At 40.6% G+C, this 18322-nt stretch overlaps 1 protein-coding gene across 2 annotated transcripts in view; it reads left to right on the top strand.

The window, feature by feature from the left end:
- The first annotated feature begins 3024 nt into the window (after positions 1–3024).
- The window catches only part of LOC139919648 (protein NLRC3-like), a 28650-nt gene continuing 13352 nt past the window's right edge, over positions 3025–18322 (top strand). The window contains exons 1-10 of one of the 2 annotated variants that reach the window (XM_078291635.1): positions 3025–3125; positions 3238–3348; positions 3628–3741; positions 4040–4118; positions 4318–4546; positions 4959–6741; positions 7555–7728; positions 8801–8974; positions 9136–9309; positions 9471–9644. In XM_078291635.1, coding sequence (XP_078147761.1) covers positions 3037–3125; positions 3238–3348; positions 3628–3741; positions 4040–4118; positions 4318–4546; positions 4959–6741; positions 7555–7728; positions 8801–8974; positions 9136–9309; positions 9471–9644 — 3101 coding nt within the window. In that variant the 5' untranslated portion in view covers positions 3025–3036. Of the gene's footprint in view, positions 3126–3237; positions 3349–3627; positions 3742–4039; positions 4119–4317; positions 4547–4958; positions 6742–7554; positions 7729–8800; positions 8975–9135; positions 9310–9470; positions 9645–13119; positions 13294–13481; positions 13529–13719; positions 14923–18322 lie in introns of those variants that run through there. The other variant, XM_078291639.1, reaches the window with a different exon arrangement.

Raw genomic sequence — 18322 nt, 5'->3', positions numbered from 1 at the left:
ACAGTCATGGATTTACACCAAGCTAGTGATTGTCATTCAAGGGTGTTGGACCAAAATTAGTTTCCCCTATATAAAATGTATTTCCCCTTGCACTGTGTCTTTGCCTCGATTTCACGGCGGGGAAGAAAACAAAATAATTAACATTTTTGTAGATATTTTTTCCTATCACTGGCTTTTCAAACATTAAAATCACATTTTCAGCTCTAGAAAGGCCAGCGGATTTGGGGATCCAAGAGAAGGTAATATAACTGTAACTGTAACTGCTATTTCTTTGCTTGAAAATCTTGCAACAGTAGTTTGTACATAAACTAGGTCTAGGAGGGACAGGGACGGACTGGGGCGAAAAAACAGCCCCGGACTTTGACCCAGACCAGCCCACCACAACCGGCACGCGGATACACCGCAGTCCCTGGCAGGGTCGATGCCTTACCTCACGATACTATACCAGCGAAAGGTATCCTGATAAAAGTAGAGTCATAAGCATATGATATTATTCTAAACTGAACAAAAATATAAAAGCAACATGCAACAATTTTCAAGATTTTACTTGGTTACAGTTCATATGAGAAAATCATTTGAGAGAAATTCTGGGCAAAGGAGAAATGCTCAGTAACAGGGATGTAAACAAACTTGTACAGAAGATTAGAGAAAAATGGGATTTAACTCAGGAAACAACCGATAGACGCCCTGCTCACGCAGCTGTTTTGCCGTGTCAAATTTTACAAGAGGCAAAGAAAACAGGTTGCAACTGTCCTATAAACCCATAACATCCAAAACCATGAGAATTACATGTTAATTAAATTGGACTTTTGTATGTATGCATGCAAACCTTTTTCTGTAAGCTAACCGTCTGACTGTAGCTCACAATCTGACTTCCCGTCGCTTATTTCTTCAGGTGTTATGAGGCTCAGGAACCAAATGGTTGCATTAGCGCCCTCTGTGGCGACTGTAGATATAACTCTATCTGACTCAGAAATAATAAGCGGCTGTTCTGGACCTCTCCAGAACTTCCAGATGGCCAATCCGTCTCTGCACATCCAATGCAGAGAGGTTAATATAGGAGTAATGTCAAGACAAGGAGGTTATACTTGCATTTTTAAACTTGTTTGCGTTCGCCCTTCTAATGCTCAGAAACAAAGCAGTGACACCATCTCAGATGAAATCCAAGCTGTCAGTCATCCCCACCTGCTGCCCAGCTCCTACCTGCCCAAACTGTAGCACCGCCCACAGAGCGAACCTCTCACCAACTGCTGTCACTGCACTAAGTAACAGATTGTGGTGGGGGGGCCCAGTGGGACATCTTGTCAGGACCCCAGTATTTCTAGCAGCACCCCTGGGTTTAGTAATATTATTAACTGGAACTTAACAGAGTAAAAATTTGCCCATAATGCTATGCAACCTGGGCGATAGTAATTTCATGTCACATAGTGTCATCTACAATGACTGAAAATGAGGCAAATAAGTCAAAATAAATGAGACATTCAAGTGTATTTTTCATTTATTTATTTATTTTTTATTTAAAACACATTCTAAAACTTATTTTTACTACAGTGAACCTACTTTGCAATAGTTATCCTGTTTTGAAGTTCACCATCTTCACAGGCTAGATATGTTTTGTCGTGTTTTTATTAAAGGATAAGGCTGGTGTTTTTTAATGCATTTCTTACCGTCTACAAATCCTGTGAAAATAACAAAATCAGCAATAATTTTGTTTTGCCAACAAGTCTCGTCCATGTAGCCGGTGCCCAATGAAGCCTCATGTCCCAGCAGCCATAGAACTCCATTGTATTAAAAAAACGGGGCAACATATTTCATCATCACGATGCACCGGACCGGCCGACTTTTTCCTCAAACAACTTAATAAGCCGACTGTAAACACGTTTTCCATCTCAGGAAAGTAGTCACCGAAAATAGTCCCTGGCGTAATGAAGAATTTGTTCCCATTTGAATTTGATTTGGTAATAACTAACAGCCTGACTTTTCATGGTAACAGTTAGCGATTTTTAAAATGTAAACTATGTCTTTGTGAGCTGTATTTCAAGGTTTTTAGCTTACAATTGGAGCCAATGACTTCCGGGTTGACGGCTAAAAACGGTACGTGGGAAGTCAGAAAGTAACGGGAGCAGAGCAAACGCATTGTTGATTTTGTTATTTTCATAGGATTTGATGACGGTAAGCAATGCATTAAAAAGCACCAGTCTTATCCTTTAACATAGGTTCACTACAGCAGTAGAGATCTCATCTAAAAGCTGCTTTATTGACAGACGTTGCATATCCATCCCTCGGGTGACGTCAAGTAACTCTTTTTCTCTCATACTGTTAACCCTGCTACTCTATAACCGACCACCAGTGCCATCTGGTGGCGCACTGTCACAACTGCACCAATTGCAACACTATATATTCTATTTTTGCAATAATGTGTTTTTTACCGGAGACAGGAAACAAACCAGATTCAGCTCCCTCCCCCTCCTTCCTCTCTCTCCCTCTCTCTCCCTCTCTCCCTCTTCCTCTCTCTCGTTGACTTCCTTGTTTAAGCTATTTTCACTTCCACTTATCGGCGCAATGCAGATTATTTAACGACAAAAGGTATTGTGGGCTAAGCAACATTTTATGTGACAGTTTATAGTGTATTATACTTTAAAGACTCAGCATATATTTTATCATACTATTACCGCATGTGATTAGCTTATTCAGCCTATAAAAAGAGGAAAGTGTGTCTGTTTGAAAATAGTTTAGGTTCAAAACATAACTCGACACTTCCAACGGTTTTCCAACATATTAGTGTTTGAGTGTTAGTGACGTCATCTAATAAGAGCAGAAGTAGAAGCAGGAATTTGACGTGTTGCTTTCTGAACGTGTTTAATCAGGACACAGCTGCAGGTTTGAGGTTTGTACACTCAGTGTATATGTGACATGTTACTGACAGAGTGATCACAGCCCTTTAAGTAATATATCCTGTAAAGGAAACTTTATTCTAATGAATCAGTCCATCTAACAGCATGTTGGGTGTGTTTGTGTAAAGGTGTTCGCTCTACTATGAGTCTGTCTGAGGAGAGAGAGGAGGGGCTCCCTCCCTCTAAAACCACTCTGTCTGGGGAACATGACAGCCAGACCAAAGCTGAGAGGTAAGATGAGGATCTCTAACTGTCCATGACTGTTCTCCATCTCAGAGCTCAGCAGTGAAATCATTAACCCATCATTATTCAGAGTAAAAGCTCTGTCTCTGTTGTGTTGAAGCCCAGTCCAGCAGGAGAGAGCAGACTCCCCTGTACCCAGCTGTGTGTCCATGAAGAGTGACCGGTCTATGGATCATCCTATTTTTTTAAAAAGACATTCCTCTGAAACAATGTAAGTCAACATAATGTTACTATAAAATGTTAGCATTAACAAAGCATTTGTCCCCTCTGAAGAGAGTAAGATATTAACAATAATATGTGACATTGCTCTTGTTTTTTAACCTTTTTCATGTAGAGAAAGTTTGGCAGCTACAATAGCAGCTGTTTCTCATTCACTCTCCTCCCTCAGATTTTCTATCTGGTTCTGGGATTTGAACTGGACCTTCTGGTCAAAATCCTGCTTCTCTTCAGGTTAAAACTACCTTTCTTTTGTCAATCCTGTTTCTATCAGGATCCAGCAGGAGAGAGCAGACTCCCCTGAACCCAGCTGTGTGTCCATGAAGAGTGACCGGTCTATGGATCGTCCTCTTGAGTTCAAAGATGGACAGCACTCTACTGAGCAAAGGTAAGAATTGAAAACAGATGAGTTTGTTATTATTCGATTCTACTGAATAGAGGAAAGAAGCCATGATTTAGTTTCTTCTCTCAAAACATCACATAAAATAATCAGAGCAGCATTTACAGTGGAGTTCACAATGTGTTTCTACTAGGATCCATCATGACAGAACATAGTCACGTTTAACCGCCTGTGTATCTGTGTGTGTGTGTGTGTGTGTGTGTGTGTGTGTGTGTGTGTGTGTGTGTGTGTGTATGTGTGTGTGTGTGTGTGACATTATATGACCTAATACATCATGTTTCTCCAGAGTCCACCAGGAGAGGTCAGAGGTTCCCAGTGGTCAGTCTGTCCAGGAGCTTCCAACAGACCTGAACTCCATATTTATGGTGTGTAAATGTACAACAACACATTATACTTTACATTTTACTTCAGCTACAAATGAAATACAAAACAACCACTCTGGTCGTAACCGTCTTCAAGCTGCACTCTTTAGACCAGTGGGCTTTCAGTCTGTGCCAGATGGATCTGATGTTGTTATTCACGATTTTAGTAAGAAAGTTTAATTCAAATATAATTCTCTTCCAGCTGCTTGAGGAGAACATTGTCATTTTTGTGAAGAACGAGCTGAAGAAATTTCAGAGGGTTCTGAGTGCAGATTACCCAGAATGCTTAGAGAGGCAGAGGGAGGATGAGGAGGATGTGGACGGTGAGGAGGAAGAGCAGAGGAGGAGCAGCAGAGAGGCTTTTCTGCAGATCACACTGCTCTTCCTGAGGAGAATGAAGCAGGAGGAGCTGGCTGACTCTCTGCAGAGCAGTAAGAGGCTTTTAACAGGTTTAACATGATGGAGAGGGGAAATGGTGGGAAAATGGGAGATGTTTACATCTACAACTCTGCTGTAAATATAGACATTTCTCAAAAAAGATCTACTCAATTCCAGATTGGAAGGTAAATGAGCACAATCCTCATGAATCATCAGCTAAAATTATTGATTTGTTCATACGGGTGTATAATGCTGAACACAGTATTGTTTATTTAAAAAAAAAAAAAAAATACTACCACAGTTGCCTTTCACATTCGGCTGCACACACAGTCAGGACCTGTTTGTCCACCAGTGATGAGCAGAATAGATGCCATGGGGTTGGGAAAAGTATGCATTCACTGAGAAATGTTTACACTTCTCATATTTACAGCAACATCCACTGATTGATGTAATTTGTTCATCCAGAAACTCTTGCTGCAGTGTGCCAACGTAAATTCAAATCCAATCTGAAGGAGAAGTCTCAGTGTGTGTTTGAGGGGATTGCTAAAGCAGGAAACCCAACACTTCTGAATCAGATCTACACAGAGCTCTACATCACAGAGGGAGGGAGTGGAGAGGTCAATGATGAACATGAGGTCAGACAGATTGAAGCAGCATCCAGGAAACCAGTGAGACCAGAAACACCAATCAAATGTGAAGACATCTTTAAACCCTTACCTGGAAGAGATGAACCAATCAGAACAGTGATGACAAAGGGAGTGGCTGGCATTGGGAAAACAGTCTTAACACAGAAGTTCACTCTGGACTGGGCTGAAGACAAAGCCAACCAGGATATACAGTTCACATTTCCATTCACTTTCCGAGAGCTGAATCTGCTGAAAGGGAAAAAGTACAGCTTGGTGGAACTTCTTCATCACTTCTTTATTGAGACCAAAGAAGCAGGAATCTGCAGGTTTGACAAGTTCCAGGTTGTGTTCATCTTTGACGGTCTGGATGAGTGTCGACTTCCTCTAGACTTCCAGAACAACGAGATCTGGACTGATGTTACAGAGTCAACCTCAGTGGACGTGCTGCTGACAAACCTCATCAAGGGGAAACTGCTTCCCTCCGCTCGCCTCTGGATAACCACACGACCTGCAGTAGCCAATCAGATCCCTCCTGAGTGCGTTGACATGGTGACAGAGGTGAGAGGCTTCACTGACCCACAGAAGGAGGAGTACTTCAGGAAGAGATTCAGAGATGAGGAGCAGGCCAGCAGAATCATCTCCCACATCAAGACTTCACGAAGCCTCCACATCATGTGCCACATCCCAGTCTTCTGCTGGATCACTGCTACAGTTCTGGACCATGTGTTGAAAACCAGTGAGAGAGAAGACCTGCCCAAGACCCTGACTGAGATGTACATCCACTTCCTGGTGGTTCAGTCCAAACAGGGGAATGTCAAGTATCATGGGAGAGCTGAGACAGATCCACTCTGGAATACAGAGAGCAGGAAGATGATTCTCTCTCTGGGAAAACTGGCTTTTGAGCAGCTGGAGAAAGGCAACCTGATCTTCTATGAAGCCGACCTGACAGAGTGTGGCATTGATATCAGAGCAGCCTCAGTGTACTCAGGAGTGTTCACACAGATCTTTAAAGAGGAGCGTGGGCTGAACCAGGACAAGGTGTTCTGCTTTGTCCATCTGAGCATTCAGGAGTTTCTGGCTGCTGTCTACATGTTCCACTGTCACACAAACAGGAATAAGAAGGTACTGGAGACATTCCTGGGAGAAGACTTGGAACAATCCCTGGATATCTTCCTCAGGAGAGCTATGGACAAATCCCTGAAGAGTAAAAATGGCCACCTGGACCTCTTTGTCCGCTTCCTTCATGGCCTCTCCCTGGAGTCCATCCAGAGACTCTTACGAGGTTTGCTGGGTTGGACAGAGAGCAGACCAGAAAGCATCCAGAGAGCCATCAGCAACCTGAAGTGGATGAACATCTACAGTCTCTCTCCTGACAGAAGCATCAACATCTTCCACTGTTTGATGGAGATGAACGACCAGTCAGTACATCAGGAGATCCAAGAGTTCCTGAAGTCAGAGAACAGATCAGAGAAGGAACTCTCTGAGATCCACTGCTCAGCTCTGGCCTACATGCTGCAGATGTCAGAGGAGGTTCTGGATGTGTTGGACCTGGAGGCCTACAACACATCAGAGGCAGGACGACTGAGACTGATCCCAGCTGTGAGGAACTGCAGAGAGGCTCGGTTAGTCCTGATGTGAATATCAACAGTATAGAACAGTGTAGAGCGACCTTCATACCTGACACCATCAGAATTACAATAAAGATCTATAGTTCCTCAAACATACACACTATTAACTGTTGTTCTACATAGCAGTGGTTGGGTGTAACGCATTACAAAGTAATGCGTTACTGTAATCACATTACTTTTTCCCGTAACAGAGTAAAGTAAGGCATTACTGTTCCAGTTTCAGTTTCACATTACAGTTACTGATCTAACAGATCGGTTGTTTCTTGAGTTTCATTCTTTAGTCTAGATCAACTCTTTATTGGTGTAATATCTATGAAAGATTCCTCTCGTCTTCTCCTGCCTTCAGCTCATGTCAGAAATATCAGAATTACAGAGAGCGACATGAACGAGTCGACAAAGTGGGAAATACGACTCGGAAAGTTGTAATTTAATGCTGTAGGCTCAAAACCTTAAAAGTAACTAAATCCCAACCAAATCTGTGGTGAAGCCGGACTCTAATGGTGTCAGGCTGTTTTACTGAGTTGTTTTACCAGAATTTGAAATGAACTGCCTGTGGAGGTTAGGCTAAAATCTGTATAATATAAATTATTGTCATTATTATTATTATTATTATTATTATTAGTAGTAGTAGTAGTAGTAGTATTACTATTAGTAGTAGTATGCTGTATAAGTTTTGAATGTTATGCTAGTCTCAGCTCTGCTGTGATAATCACTCATTTTACATTAAATCTGTAAACAGACGTTCTGGCTGTGAACTGTCAGAGACCTCAGCTCTGAAGTCCAACCCCTCCTTTATTCTTTATTCAGATTGAGGGGCTGCAGCTTGTCAGAGACTCACTGTGAAGTCCTGGTCTCAGCTCTGAAGTCCAACCCCTCCCATCTGAGAGAGCTGGACCTGAGTAACAACGACCTGCAGGATTCAGGAGTGAAGCTGCTGTCTGCTGGACTGGAGAGTCCACACTGTAGACTGGAAACTCTCAGGTAAAATCACATTACAGTTTTCCTCAGTTGATTCTACACATTTCTCCAAACTAAGGTCTGTTCTCTCAAAACAGGATTCCTGAATCTGTAAAGGTCGCCCTGCAGGTTTTACATCAGGATTTCAGAGTTTTGTTCAGATCCAGCTTCATATACACAGCAGTGAAGCTCAGTGACTGAGAGAAGATCATCCATGCTCTGATATCTTGTCATCAGATTACTGCACCTCTCTCTGTTCCTCTCAGCCATAATTCACTGTCACATCTCCAACTGCTTCAGAATAGAGCAGCTAGATTTTAACCAGTGGGAAGGTGACATCATCATCTGCCCAGTTTTAACATCTGTCCTCTGGTTACCAGTTAGATAGAGAATTCATATTAAAATGTAACTGAACACATTTAAAGCAGGCTAGTTTTGGTCCTGAATTACACTGTGGAGCTCTTAGTTCCCTGTGAGCTGAGAGCCAGCTGAGATCTTCAGGTCCTCCTGACTTTCCCTCAGTCCAGACTCAACACTGAAGGTGGTTTCACTTTAGTCCTCAGGGCTTCCAGACTGTGGAAAGCCTTCCTGAGGGACTGAGGTGCAGATTCACGATCATCTTTAAAACTCTTTGTGAAACACACTTTTATTGAGTTGCTTTTTAATTTTGTGTAATCTTTTTTGTCACTCCTCACTTCTTCATCTTGTTTCTCATGTTTATATTTTATATTATTATATAAAACTACTTGTTTTTAAAGTGTTTCCTAATTTATATCCACTTTATTTTCTTTTTTATGGCTCGTTGTGCAGCGTAAAAAAGCATGTGCCATTTGGTGGATTTATTTATCCAATCACCTTAGAGCACCATGTGTGAATACATTGTTAGCATGGGCGGCCCAGTGGGAATCAAACCAGTTTCCCTGTCAGTGTTAGTGCTCCAGTCAGCTCAGTATACAGCACCATGCAAACACACTGGGACCTGCTTTAGATCAGGGCCACATCAATACAGTCTGTCAGTAGAAATAATAGTGATATAATAATAATAATGACATTAAATATAAGAGAATAATATTTCCACATGTCTTCTTGTCCTCAGGCTGAGTGTCTGTCAGCTGTCAGAGAGAAGCTGTGAAGCTCTGGCCTCAGTTCTCAGCTCCCAGTCCTCTAGTCTGAGAGAGCTGGACCTGAGTAACAACGACCTGCAGGATTCAGGAGTGAAGCTGCTCTCTGCTGGACTGGAGAGTCCACACTGTAGACTGGAGACTCTCAGGTAAGATCAGGTTATGATGCTTTTGTGTAACAATATGTTGTAACTATAACATTGTATGCTGTTTTATGATGGATTTGTCTTGTTGTTTTTTTTGTAGTCATCATTTTTCTGCATTTGTCAAATAAGGCGAACAAGTAAAACATTTCTATCTGTTTTGTCAGGTTGAATCAAAACAAGCTCACAGATAAATGCTGTAAGGAGTTGTCATCAGGTCTCAGCTCCCAGTCCTCTAGTCTGAGAGAGCTGGACCTGAGTAACAACGACCTGCAGGATTCAGGACTGAAGCTGCTCTCTGCTGGACTGGAGAGTCCACACTGTAGACTGGAGACTCTCAGGTAAGATCAGGTTATGATGCTTTTGTGTAAAAATATGTTGTAACTATAACATTGTATGCTGTTTTATGATGGATTTGTGTTGTTGTTTTTTTTGTAGTCATCATTTTTCTGCATTTGTCAAACAAGCCGAACAAGTAAAACATTTGTATCTATTTTTTCAGGTTGAATCAAAACAAGCTCACAGAGAAATGCTGTAAGGAGTTGTCATCTGTTCTCAGCTCCCAGTCCTCTAGTCTGAGAGAGCTGGACCTGAGTAACAACGACCTGCAGGATTCAGGAGTGAAGCTGCTCTCTGCTGGACTGGAGAGTCCACACTGTAGACTGGAGACTCTCAGGTCAGGATCACTCTTACTGTTCAACAGACGACCATTTCAGTTCTGCTTTACATGCACATTAATGTCAGAGAAAATACCTGAGCTCTCATTTTCCTGCTGATGTGGTTTTTGAAAGCAGCTGAGAAACCAACATTCAGCTCTACTTTCTCTCCTCTGAGAGAATATTTCATTATTTCTCTCCTCACTGCCTCTGTTGGTGAAACCTGAAGTAAAGGACTTGTCAGATTCTGTCAAACTGAGTCCAGAACTGAAATGAAAACACAAACCTGATCCTTGGGTCAGCTCTTAATACTGAAGACAGTTTTTGTATTATAATAACTGATTTCAGAGCAGTTTATTAATGAGAAAATCCAACATGTGAGCTGAACTGTGAGCTACGATCTGTTTTTCAGAAAACCTGCACAAAAGCTGCAAAAGCAATCTCACAATAAACAATAAATAACAAACTATTAGTGCTGGGTGATAAAGCTGAAAATGTTATTACAATAAAAATGTTCATATCAGGCGATGTCAAGTTTTATCACAATATATAAAATCACTATTTCTGTCAAGTTTAAAGGGTTAATTTTGCTCCTGAATAAAAGTTGAGATTAGATCAGTCAACTTTCATTTAAAACATGTCTTTATTGCTAGAATAAAACTAAAATAATAATAAGAATAATAATAATAATAATAATTTAAAAAAGCGGGAGTGAAGTGGTTTTTCAGTCTTATTTTTCAACACTATAACCTCATATAATATTTAAATAAGAATAATGAAACAAAGCAGTGAAGCCGTTCTTCCAGTTTGACCTGAACGCAGCAGAAAACCAGCAGCCAGTGAAGTAAACAAGGAAGAGTGTGAGCAACCTAAAAAATATCAAATGGACTATTATAAGTGAGACATCATAAGTGTTCAGTTGCAGCTGTTTAAAGACGTTTCACTGCAGAGTGTTTCTGTGTTTTATCACTTTTGGCTCCAGCTGCTGGAGAGTGTGTTTGCTGTGTGTGTGTGTGTGTGTGTGTGTGTGTGTGTGTGTGTGTGTGTGTGTGTTGGACAGCACTCCTGTTTAAAGCAATACTCCACTTAGTTTTAACATGGAGATTTTTCAGCACCTGACCGCCATGAAGACCAGAATATAAACTACTGACCAGGACCAGATGCAGCTGGACCAGTTTGTAGAGTTGAAAATCTCCTGAAAACTGACATTGAACACGTTGGTGAACAGATTGAACAACAGATCCTGCTGGAAGACAATAAAGCAGCAACTGGTCTGCAGATACATTGTATGTCTGTTCTTGGTTTACATTAAAATTAATATTTAAAAATAAAGTAGATCCGGTCTCCCAAGCAGGAACTATCTCTCCTAAATGGTATCCCTCCGCTATGTTCTCTTCTATCAATAAAAATGCTGTTTGGTGAAATTCTTTTCTAAATAGTCGTACCAAACGTCAATTAATAATCACAGCAGCAGGATCTGATGCTGAATCTGTTCACCAACGTGTTCAATGTCAGTTTCCATTCAAATGAATGGGAAGTAAAAATCTGAACTACAAACTGGTCCAGCTGCATCTGATCTTGGTCAGTAGATTATATTCTGGTTTTCAAATAAATAACTCCATGTTGAAACTAAGTGGAATATTGATTTAACTGAAGCTACGTAAAACTCTACAGTGAAGGAAGTGATGAAATGTTGAATCCATCAATCTTCATGACTGAAACTAGGAAAACAAGGTCCAGGTTGAAAATAACCAGAATTCTGTTTTAAGAGAGAAACTCTGCTGTGATCAATATTATTGAAAACTAGAAAAGGCTAAATTTTCTAAAGAAAATTTAAGTGTGCTTGCCGCCCTTGCAATGCCCCTGCCCTTAGACTTGGCGTTCACTAGCTTTGCTAAGCGGTGCAGCATTGCAATTGTTAGCATTTTGACAGACTAGACTCAGTAAACAGAGCCAGTTGCGTTCAAAGGCACTGGGAAACTTTTCTCATCACTGCATAGCAACATGTTTGGTATCGAACGAAAGTACAGATTCCCAGCTTTCCAAGGATCCTAAACGCATCATAAAGTCGGCGCAGAGGCTGACAGAAAGCCCATGTGGGGAACTCATGGTCTCTGTTGCCATCTGCTGGCTGTGTCGAAGCACTGACATGAATGAGCTCGACCATTTCATTTCATGTCATTTTATACAATAAGGTCAAGTTATAAAAAATGCTGTCATCACATTGCAATGGTTACTATGAGGCCATATTTAATCACACATGAATGCAATTGGGCTCTTTGGATTCACAAGAGTCTCAGCTTTGTAGCCATACCCAATTTCTACAATTCCATGACTGTTTAGGTACCACAGTGTGCAGAAATAGGGAAAGAAAAAAAGGCGAGAATAACATCTTTTCACTGCATGCAGAACACTGTGTCTTTAGTACCCTGGAGCTCATATACCCTATGTAGCTGACATATGTCAGATATGGCTGTAAAGCTAAGACTCTTGCGGTTCTAATGAGCCATTCAGATATCTTGATGTGAGAGGTCAAGGGACCCGTTTGAAAATAGTCATGCCCATTTACCTTTGTCAAAAACTTCGCCGACTGTGAGAGCTATGTTACATAACATGGCTGGTACCTACGTATTCGTCTGGATGTCTAGTTTCCGCTAATAAAAAAAGCTCCGCTCTAGCTTAAAAACTGAGCTCGTGAGAAGCTCCGTTAAGCGTCGGCCGACGCGCAGAAACCACCATACTCTGTGTGTGTACCTTAGCTTCAGTTAGATTCAGCTACTGTGTGGGAGAAACCAGACGTACCTCCCGATCTCCGCAGCGCGGTCCGTCTGTCCCACATGCATCAAGACAGCCATTAAAAACTCTGCACTAGACTTTTAATATACAGAATAAAAGTCCAAATACATCCATACTGATCTGATTCTACCTTAGCTTCAGCTACTGTGTGGGAGGCTCCCGATCTCCGCGGAGAAACAAGGACAAAACCAAACTTAAATTTCTGGCTCTGTGATCCTGTGATTGAGTCCACACGGTTCTCAGGTTCTCATCCTTTTACAATGGGTGTGTATTGCGTCTAAAAATGCCATTTAATCATTCATATCTCAAAGAGCTTATGATGGATCTCTTAGAAAAGTAATAGCACACGATTCCTCAATGAGCCGCGCATTTTGATGTTTAATATGTCTATGTACTGTAAAAACTGTAGGAGGAGATGCATCCTAAACTTTTGTCCATAAGAAGAATAAGAATAAAAAGAATAATAAGTATGCAAGATAGTAAAAGTGTGCTCTGCCTACGGCAAGCACACTAATTATCAAGCTGCTTTTATTTTGAAATCGAGGAAAATTTAACCAAGATAATTATCAATATTGTTTCATCACCCAGCACTACAAACTATACATCACTGAAAGAAAATGCAACAATAAGCAATATGTTGCTGTTTGCTGTGTGTGTGTGTGTGTGTGTGTGTGTGTGTGTGTGTGTGTGTGTGTGCAGGCTGTCAGGCTGTCTGCTCACAGAGGAAGGCTGTGCTTCTCTGGCCTCAGCTCTGAGCTCCAACCCCTCCCATCTGAGAGAGCTGGACCTGAGCTACAATCATCCAGGAGCCTCAGGAGTGAAGCTGCTCTCTGCTGGACTGGAGGATCCACACTGGAGACTGGACTCTCTCAGGTCTGGAGAGGCAACGTCTGCTAGAAGGCTGAGAGTCACACACATTTTCTCTGTCACACTGAGAAGCTGAGGAGTATTGATTCATGTTTAATGGTGGATATGAGTGATGTATGGAACATCCTTCATAGGGAAGGTTATGTTTCTATCATCAAATAGAATATTCTGGTCTGACTTTGTTTCCCCCACAGTGTGGACCATGGTGGAGTCCAGAGGTTGAAACCAGGTGTGAGGAAGTGTAAGTGTGTATTTAGTTTGATTCAGGAAAACAAAGCAACAAACATTCAACTGCTTACATGGAAAGTCCCTCTACACAGCAGTTTGTGACATCTATTCATTCAAGTCCTACTGTGAATGAAGATGATGGCTGATATAATGTGTCATCATGAAACTGTTCAGAAATGAAAGGTGTCTTGTTCTCTCCATCAGATGCCTGTGAACTCACACTGGACCCAAACACAGCAAACAGAATCCTCTTCCTGTCTGAAGACAACAGAAAGGTGACAGCAGTGAGAGAGGAGCAGCCATATCCTGATCACCCAGAGAGATTTGACTACTGGTATCAGCTGCTGTGTAGAAATGGTCTGACTGGTCGCTGTTACTGGGAGGTCGAGAGGAAAGGAGCGGTTCATATAGGAGTGACTTACAGAGGAATCAGTAGGAGAGGAAGGAGTGAAGACTGCAGGCTTGGAGGGAATGAAAAGTCCTGGAGTCTGGAATGCTATGATGATCGTTACTCTGCCCGGCGCAATAACAGATCAGTATTCACAGGAATCTCCTCCTCTGACTCTGACAGAGTAGCAGTGTATCTGGACTGGCCTGCTGGCTCTCTGTCCTTCTACAGAGTTTCCTCTGACACACTGATCCACATCCACACCTTCCACTCCACATTCACTGAACCACTCTATCCTGGGTTCTTGTTTTGGTCGATTGGTTCCTCAGTGTCTCTTGTCAGATAGAGGAGGGAGAGAGAAACACTCACACTGCTGACCAAAGACAGCTGCTGACATGATATTCACTCTGTACAGGATCACACACACACACACACACACACACACACACACACACACATACACACACACACACACACACACACACACACAGCTATGCATTAAAATGAGAATATTAATGTTTGTAATCACATCACATGTACAAGAAACCAGATATTTTATTTGGAAGATGAAATGAATGAGATATTTAACCAGACAGAATCAAGTTATTGTTGTTCACCTGAGAGTCTGTTGTTGATGACTGACAGGTTAAAATATCTTTCCTTTGGACCTTTGTTTTGTTTGGTATTTTATTAATGTCACACCAAGCTAAACATCTATCATGTTTCCAACAATTTAAGTTAAAATGAACATTGTTTGATCTTATTGGTTTCAAACAAGCACAGTTTGAAACATTTTATTTTATACTTTTTATTGACAATTTTTTTTTTTAACTTAACATGTGATTATAATTTTCCTTAAATAAACCAATATCTTGTTCCATAGTAGTATAAATGAGGAGATGAGTGTGTGACATTTGACATTAAACAAATCTTGTGTGTGTCCATGTTACATCATCAAGTGCGTCTCCATTTTCCCCCTGAATATATTGTTATATTTCATGAATAAATACAGACACTGATTTGGTTGTTGTTTCTACTCCAAACACACAGTTTTGCAGCATGATGTATTTCCTTTGTACATCAGGTTGTTAGATTGCTGTGGATGCAGATCAGCTGTCAGGCTGCGGTCTGTTGGCTGAAGGCTTCAGAAGTCCAGATCTGAAACTGAGCTGACAGCAGCTGAGAATGATCCGACCTCTGCATGGTCACCTTCTGAAAAATGCTTTTATATGTATTCCTTTTGCTTTCAATTACACATATTCATGATGGACTAACTTTTAATTACATTCCTGCGGTACTGTGTTTAATCTCATTTTTTCTATACAGAGGGAACTATGTAACTATAAAAAAACACTGAAGTGATTCTCTGAGTTTAAGAAATGATTACTTTTATGAATGGCAGGTCATGCAGCTCTATGTGGGAGCGCTGTTGATTTTGTTTAATGCTGGAGAAAGTTTGTCTCAGAGTCTTGATGCACCAAGCGTTTCCTTCATTTCATCCGCCAAATGCTTGCTACGTGTTTGACAAAATGGATTCTGTGCCACAAAATACACTTTGATAATGATAAAACATTTGCATAAATCTAGGTAAATACTTTCATAAATAATGCATAAATCTAAATACATAATTCAATTAAATTTAAGCTTATTTCATCCATGAAATGAAAATAGCGTCTTCATTTTCGTTCAGGAAATTAAAAGCCGTAGTAGAAATGTACAAGTTAAAGTATGAAAAACATCTGGATTACTGCATGAAGAGAGTATTGACAAAGTAGAACTAAATAATTTGAGGAAAAAGACAAATGAAAAAACACATACTTTGTGAAAATATAGTTTTGAGAAGATGTATGAAACAGAAAGTGAAAAAGGATAAAACTCATTAACATGACTTGACTGCAGCATCAGAGAAAAGTCCTAAATCCCTCAGCCTGCTGTGATTGGTCGATCATGTGTCGCTCATCCCAGAAGTAAGATTTTCTAGTTTGATTCTGTACTTTATGTACATCTGTGATTTGAATATATTTATTAAGGATAACAGACAGCATGTTTAATGCCCCCATTTGCTCTATTCTTATTAATATTCTATTTTTCTTGCTGTATCCTGTTACTATTTGCCGCTTCAGTGATCTGGTTTCGCCACAAGGATCATTACAGTTTCATCTTATTTCCTGCATTTTGACATTGTACAGCAAAATTTTTAAATATTTGAAATGTAAAAGTTGTTTTCATAGATTTGTTGAAGAATGTGTAACGAGATATACTAGATTTAAATGCATTTCTACTCACCTGCGTGTACAATTTAGTTTATGAAACACTGGATCAACACTGTGCAGTTATCAGCACTAACAAACACACCAACACCATGTGATAAACATTTTATTTTTAAAAAAGAACGACGAGTCGATTATCTAAAATGAAAGGAGCAGTTTGTGCACCGAGTGTTTTCACGCTGGTCGTCCTCACAGAGGACCCAGAACCTCCTGTTTCACCACAGCTGCTTCCATCGCACGCTCTTCAGTCTGGAAGGAAAGGACAGACAGTGAGACACGAGGCAGCAGACCTGACAAGTCTCACAACTCAAATTTTTGTAATTTTCATATTTTATTTTCAACTGAAGGATTACATGTTCCTCTAAAATCCTGCGAGCCTTGGGTTTCTGAAACCTTTCAAAACAAACTGGATAAACTCAGAATTGCACGTTCGTCTGCTAAAGAGGAAAGGAGGCAGACAAGTTTCAGCACTGGTTCCAGATGTCAGCCTCAAGTAAACCTTAACCAAGCCACTTCATTAATACACTTGCCATATTTGGCCCAGATGAAAAATGCCTCAACGACGACAGTATTATGAACAAATATTTATTGATTTTTCATGGAAATATGTGACATCACCTCTTTTCCAAATCCCACCCACTTTAAACCAGCAAGAAGAGCTCAGAGAAAAACACAATCGCAGAAATTCCTCAAGGGAAATAACCTCAACTTTTACAACTTTGGCACAAATTGTGTCTTCATCACTTATAGTGAGAAGCTGGCTTAGAAAATATGTTTTCAGAGCCTTAAAGTTTGCACAGTATAAGACAATGAACTAGGGCTGCAAGTAACGATTACTTTCATTATTGGATAATCTGCCGATTATTTTCTTGATTCATCGATTAATCATTTAGTCTATGAAATGTTAAAATTTTTAAAAATTGTGAAAATATGGCATTCACAATTTCTTAGAGGCCACGTGATGTCTTCAATTTGCTTGTTCTAACAGTCTAAAATTTTAAGATATTCAATTTACTGTCAAATATGATAAAGAAAAACAGCAAATCATCACATTTGAGAAACTGTAACCATCAAATGTTTGGCATTTTTGCTTGAAAAATGACTGAAACGTTTAATCGATTATCAAAATAGGAATTTTCTGTCGATCGACTAATCGTTGCAGCTCTACTTGTAAACCATTGCAAAAAAACAACAAACAAAAAAACCTCTTGAACATCCATGCCATGTTTCAGTCCATGAACCAGTTGTACTCTGCACACAACTCTTGAACATCCATGCCATGTTTCAGTCCATGAACCAGTTGAACCCTGCACACAACTCTTGAACATCCATGCCATGTTTCAGTCCATTAACCAGTCATACTCTCCTCGCACTCTTTTCTCCTCATCCTCTCTCTCCTGCCACCATTCCTATCCGGAGCCAGATGTAGCCATCTTTTGATGGTGGAATCTATTTCTTGGTCCGTGGCCCCAGACGTCAGATGGTTACACCTCACAGCAGCTAAAACATACATGCACACATGGTTTGAAATTAACTTTTTGTATCACCAGCTAATGTGGCTACTGGATTTTAAAGGACACCTCCCCTAAAACTGAACCCAGGCCCTATTGACAGACATTCTGGTGTGATATCTACAGGTAGAGACTGTAATTTTGCAGATCAGTAATGAGCTGGCACCATCCTCCTACCAGGCTCCAAAATGGCTCCAGGAGAAAGCCTATCTGAGCGTTGTATCGCACAGAGCCATGCGCAATTTAAAAATAAGTACAGTCATATGTCACTTCCCAGGTTCCATAGTGTCAGAGTATGGAACCCGGGAAGGCATATGACTGCACTTATTTTTAAATCATGCGTGGCTCTGTGATACAACGCTCGGTTTGACACCACTTCTTCAGGAAAACACAATGAGGACAGTATGAACCATGTGAACCAGTCATGGTTGCCTATAGGCTTTCTACTTAAACTGCATCTGCAAAATGATGGTCTATGCGTGTAGATATCACACCAGAATGTCCGTCAATAGGGCCTGGGTTCAGTTCTAGTGGAATTGTCCTTTAAAGTAACCAGCCATTCTCAATTTCCACTACCCAAATCAGTTTTCTCTAAATAAACAAAATTGAGTCCCATTGTATCTCTTCCAATAAAAGAT

The sequence above is a fragment of the Centroberyx gerrardi genome, chromosome 23, assembly GCF_048128805.1.
Source record: "Centroberyx gerrardi isolate f3 chromosome 23, fCenGer3.hap1.cur.20231027, whole genome shotgun sequence".
Lineage (NCBI taxonomy): Eukaryota > Metazoa > Chordata > Actinopteri > Beryciformes > Berycidae > Centroberyx > Centroberyx gerrardi.
This window is presented reverse-complemented; position numbering and strand designations above follow the sequence as displayed.